Source organism: Camelina sativa, chromosome 6, assembly GCF_000633955.1.
Source record: "Camelina sativa cultivar DH55 chromosome 6, Cs, whole genome shotgun sequence".
Classification (NCBI taxonomy): domain Eukaryota; kingdom Viridiplantae; phylum Streptophyta; class Magnoliopsida; order Brassicales; family Brassicaceae; genus Camelina; species Camelina sativa.
The window spans coordinates 22,593,224-22,598,975 of NC_025690.1; the positions used below are offsets into that span (position 1 = coordinate 22,593,224).

The 5,752-nt window shown below is 36.5% G+C and overlaps 1 protein-coding gene across 1 annotated transcript; it reads right to left on the reverse strand.

Moving 5' to 3' along the window:
* Positions 3,365-4,201, reverse strand: LOC104792985. Its single transcript, XM_019226752.1, has one exon. The coding sequence runs from the start codon at positions 4,030-4,032 to the stop codon at positions 3,622-3,624; it is 411 nt and encodes a 136-aa protein (XP_019082297.1). The 5' UTR covers positions 4,033-4,201; the 3' UTR covers positions 3,365-3,621.

Sequence of the window (5,752 nt, forward strand, 5' to 3'; positions counted from 1 at the left end):
CATAGAGAACTCAAAGAAACAACCACATAAGCACCAAATCACATAGAATCTAGAGATCTTAGCTTAGATAAGCCATGGTCATGCACTCACCTCTTTGCAGGAAGTTTCTGACCAATAAGGACGAATCCCTCACTCCTAGCAAGCTTCTAGCACCTTCCCAGCCTCCAATCTCTCAAGAACAGCCAAGAAATCTCCCAATCTCACTCACAATCTCAAGAACACTTGTTTTCTCTCTTTTCCTCTTTTTCAAACAAAAACGGCGACCACAACCTCTGGAACACGACCTAGGTCGTTTCCTTCCTTTAAAGACCCGGTTCAATGGTTTCCTTAAACCAAACCGAACCAAATCGATTAAAAACTCATTCTGATCGAACCGAAAAATAAGTGGTGTCGACCGACACCCCCTTGGTGTCGATCGACACCCATCCCCAAAAACCAATTTTTGGTTTGCGGATGCTACAGAGACCCTCAAGTTAAGCAAAACAGACATCACACAACAATATATCAAACCAGGAAAAACAAGTCTCGGATGAGACTAGTGTCGACCGACATTTAAACCGGTGTCGATCGATGCTGTGAACCTTGGTGTCGACCGATGCTTGAAAAGGTGTCGATCGATGCTGACATAAACAGTGTCGACCGATGCTCAAATGGTGTCGATCGATGCCATACCTGCAGACGCGAACCGCACAAACACGAACGACGAATCCCGATTCCAATCATCCCGATTTCGTCCCCAAACTCACCCAAATGACACACAAACCTATGGGAAACTCAAAAACAACATACCCAAGCAACAAACACCACAGAAAGACAAGGAAACAGCCAAACAAAAGAGATCTCATGCTTAGATCAACCATGGTCAAGCACTCACCTCAAGAACAGGAAGATTGGATTGAGAAACGTGGAAAACAACACCTCCAGAAGCTCCCCCTTCGTTTCCAGCAACAGCTATCACTTCTACAGCCTCAGATCTCTCCAAAATCTCCAAGAACAAGCCCAGAAAATCTCAGAAACGTTTTTCTCTCTTTTCTCTCTTTTCTCTCTTTCTTTTTCACTCAACGGCGACAACAATGAGACTCCCCAAAACCCTTAATTCGTCCCTTAACACTTAAATGCGATTTAGGGATTTTAATTAACCCAAACCGAACCAATCAGCAATTAAAACGAACCCGACCAAACCGGAACACTTGGTGTCGATCGATGCCCCCAAGGGTGTCGATCGATGCCCCCAAGGGTGTCGATCGACACCCACACCAAAATTACAAAAATTGGTTCGCGGATGTTACAGTTTGTATTGTGGATAGCTAGTATCCACTTGGAATTCAGAAATATTGTAGATCCTCCCCTCGTGAAGGTCATCCCTGAAGCGGTAAACTCGGTATTGGGGAATTGAAACTTGAATCAAGGTAGACTGCATTATAGATTTCTTTGTTACTAATAAAAATAAAGATGGAAGGATGTATAGAAATATATGAGAGTTGAATACCTTTTCATCCAGTAGGAGGAAATCTAGGCTGATAATCTTGCCATTTTGATGGAAAGCTTTTGCATTCCATTTACGTAGAAGACGACCACAGACGATTTGAGGATCACGACCTGGCTGAAGGTCTTTCAACGGAGTAATACTCATAATTGGTAATGGAGGCTATTAGCGTTTAAAGATGTTTAGATTGGAATATGGTAAGTTCAATCATATATAGAATGAGCCGATTTTGGATTTTAGGAATATAGGATTTGATTTATAATTTATAGTATTGATTTCGTTTATATGGAAATTTATGACTTACGGTTTCTTAAGGTTTAAGGAGATCGCATGGTGTAATAAAGAGAAAGACGTGGAGTAATAAAGAGGATCGTGGAGCATATCGTTTTTTGAATATATGATTTTATGTTAATCTAGAATTGATCAGTTATAATTTCATAGCATTTAAGGAGATGATGGACCAAAACGTAAGGATAGATCATAGCATTTCATATTATTTCTGTTTAATAGTCATTTAAGGCAATAAATTTAGTAACACATTTAATATCAATCGACCAAGGATCGTGGAACATATCGTTTGGAATTGATCAGTTATGATTTCATAGAATTTAAGGAGATGATGGACGAAAAGGTAAGGAGAGATCATAGCATTTTATATTATTTCTGTTTAATACTCATTTAAGGCAATAAATTTATAAACACATTTAATATCAATCGACCAAGGATCGTGGAGCATATCGTTGTTTGAATATATGATTTTGTGTTAATTTCAATTATATGGGAATTGATGAGTTGCGAAAAAATACCATTTAAGGAGATGGTCGACCAAAACGTAAGGAGAGATATCATTTCAATTATATGGGAATTGATGAGTTGCGGTAACATACCATTTAAGGAGATGGTCGACCAAAACGTAAGGAGAGCTATCAATTCAAGGAAATAAATTTAGAAACCCATTTAATAGCAATAGACCAATAAGGAGAGATCAAAACTCTACTTTTATATATATAATTATTGTAAGTAATGAATCTCCTTATCTGAGCCTGGCTTGATCCGTTATCTCGAACTCAAAATAACTCTTCATCCCGTTATATTCGCTTTTCAAGCCTTTTTTAAGAAAGAAAAAAAACTCTCTCCATCCATGAAATTCTATTTCACCACTTCAATTGCGAGAATTTTATCTAATTATTACTATTTTTCTGAACTTAGTTGTTTTTGATAAGTTTAAAGTCATTTAAAACTAAAAACTCTAATTGGTAGCCTATAAAAGAAGGTTTTCCTTTTTTCCACTTCTTGTATATATAACGAAGAAGAAAATACAATTAGGTGTGCTTGATATATAGAAGCCAAAAATATACTCCTAAAAGGTTGGTGAGGGTTATGTTTGATAGAATATGTATGTATATATGTGAGTATGTGACCGTTGGTGCGTGGAAGCAAAAATGAAAGGGGCCTCGTGAAGTAAGGACCAACTTTTCACCAATATATTCGATGCTTATTTCTTCTATAATCTATTCTATAAATTTGTTTTAGTATCTCTTTAATCACCAATATACTCCTTGTGTAGGGAAGCAAGCAAACTGATGCATTCTTTTTCATTTTCAATCAACCAATCAATCAGCCAAGAGTCAAAACTCTCCAACTCATGTGAAAAAAAGAAGTAAACCATACTGGATCAAATTCGCTAGCTACATCTCTCCAAGTCGAAAGCTATTGGGCTCAAAGTCATGGGCCTAACCGGTTCGGTTTAATTTGTCATTAGATGGACCTTTTTTCCTTTTTTCTGTCTACTTGACTTATAACGACTTTCAATTATAATCAGTTTGCACTGAGAATTTTAACCACCCTTTATTTTGGTAAATTACTTATCATGTAGTACACACTTTAAAAGCCACACTTCATACTCACTGTTTGTAATATGATCATCATCTTTAAGTATTAAATTTGAGCATGCAGGTTTGGCGCAAGAACACAATATATATATTATAGGTTTAACTATAATACAAAGGACAGCGGTAATTAAAGCCCAGCTACTTATTCTTTTGATCCTTATTTATGCATTAATTAAGCTGCCAATATAGTATTTTCTCTTTGTTCCTTCTTTAGTCTTATCATCTTATGCATGTATGATTCTGTTAAGGTAATATAACAAGAACGCTCATATTAGCGGTGTTGGCTCCTCTCTCTCCGACCTGGTGATCCTCCACCATTTCCATCGCCTGAGCCACTACCTTCACCTGCGTGCCCGGTTCCACTTCCATGGCCAGAACCACCGTCTGTGGCTCCTCCTCCTCCGGAACCAGACCCAAATCCAGTTCCTGACCCCGAACCCGAACCAAACCCGAATCCACCCCCTTTGCCTCCTCCTTCTGGTGAGGAACCAGAACCCGAACCATAGCCATAACCACCTCCTGGGGTTGAACCCCATCCCCAACTATATCCCCAATTAGGTCCATGAGCCGAACCGCTTGAGCTGCTGGATCCTCCGGTTGGACTACTTGGGGTGGCGGCTGCATTAGCAGGTGTTTCAGACTCTCCTCCTCCATGGACAAACGAGAAGGCTAAGAGTAGAGACATTATTGCCACCAATGTAAAGAACTCACCCTTCATTTTCCTCATGAAATAAATATCAGTTTTAGCTCTTCATCTACGGCTCATCCCGTTAAGACTTTATATACGCAATAACACAAGAACGCGCATTAGACACGTATTATAACTATTATTGTTATGTGATGAATCTAAATGAAAAAAAGAATCTTTAAGTAAATGGCAATAGAAAAAAAAATCTTTTAAGTAAAAAGGAGATGAAGTTAGTGACATCCGTGAGATGTCTCTCTTTTCAGACATGTGAGAATCCGATTTTAGGGTTAGAATTAAAATGTCGGTTTATGTGATATCTTTTTAAGGCTTCCATAGTAATGAGTCACACCACTCATGCTTTGTGCTATTTTTGTTGTTACCCCCACTAACTCTTTGGACATTTTTATTTTTTTCTTTTTCCTTATTTGGGTCAAAATTTATTTCGTATTCTTTATATCATTTCAATAAAAAGAAAATGCAATAACAATGTTATAGCATATTAGCATGTAATATAATAACATGTGAAACGGTTCCGTGAATATAACTTGTGCATGTAACGTTTTTGAGAATCATTTTCAATGCGTTTAGTGTATTAAATGTTTTTATTTTGTCTCTAACGAGTGAGTATTATTCTTCTCTTTTTCTGTGACAATTTTAATAAATTGTTGAAAAAAAGAAGTGTACTACTTGAAAGTTGAAAGAAAACAGTTCTCGTGACTTGTTGACAAATGGCAGCTCACACATTCTAAAAAGGTCTGTCGCTATCTCTCTAGAGATTTCCACTGGGAGAGTAATTGAAAATTATGTTGTTGGCAGTTAAGATAATTCCTACCTCGAAGACTTTTTTCATGTGTTACGGGGGGTCTGTGACTGTGATATGCGTTATTCTTAGTTTTAAAATAAATAGTTGAGAATTTATAAATTGTATAGTATAATAGTCCTTTTCCATAATATTTTCCGAGAGGAAACCATTACCTCCTGGTGTAGAAGCACCTAGATTTGAAAATAAGTTAGTGGCTAAAAAGTTTTTTTTCAAGTTAAAGGAATTGATTATGATTAATTAGATATTTTCCCCCATGTTCTAAAACATGTCTATATCAGCCTTATACTTTCATTTAATAGAACTGAAATAGTTGGATGTAAAGACTATACAGTATAGTATATATTTACATGGCATTCTACAAGAAGATATTTATATGCAATAAAGCGATCATGTATGTNTTTAAAAAAAAAAAAAAAAAAAAAAAAAACTCTATGGATTCAAAGATGCAACTAGACAGTAAAATCATAAGATTGACACCTTCATTACAGATCAGAACTTGATGATGCATATGTTTAGGTAAAGAGGTCTATCTACTGTCATAAATAGAGATACATGTTAGAAACTTCAGAAAGACATCACATAAATTTAACATACTGAAGTCAAGATTGATGTTATCCTCTTGATAAATTCAAGGACAAAAACTAGCCGAAGCATTATACTCTTGATGATAAATTGATAATAGTGTGTATTAAGAAATTTGAGATACTAATTAAAAATGAGATTGAGAAGTCATTCTCTAAACATTCACAAAACAAATCAAAGCTTTAAAGATTAGAGGCTTTTACGAGCCTGCCTGCCTATGCACTATACTTGTAGACATGCGTACCTTATTGCTTGTGTATCTCTATCCGACCGATTCCGGT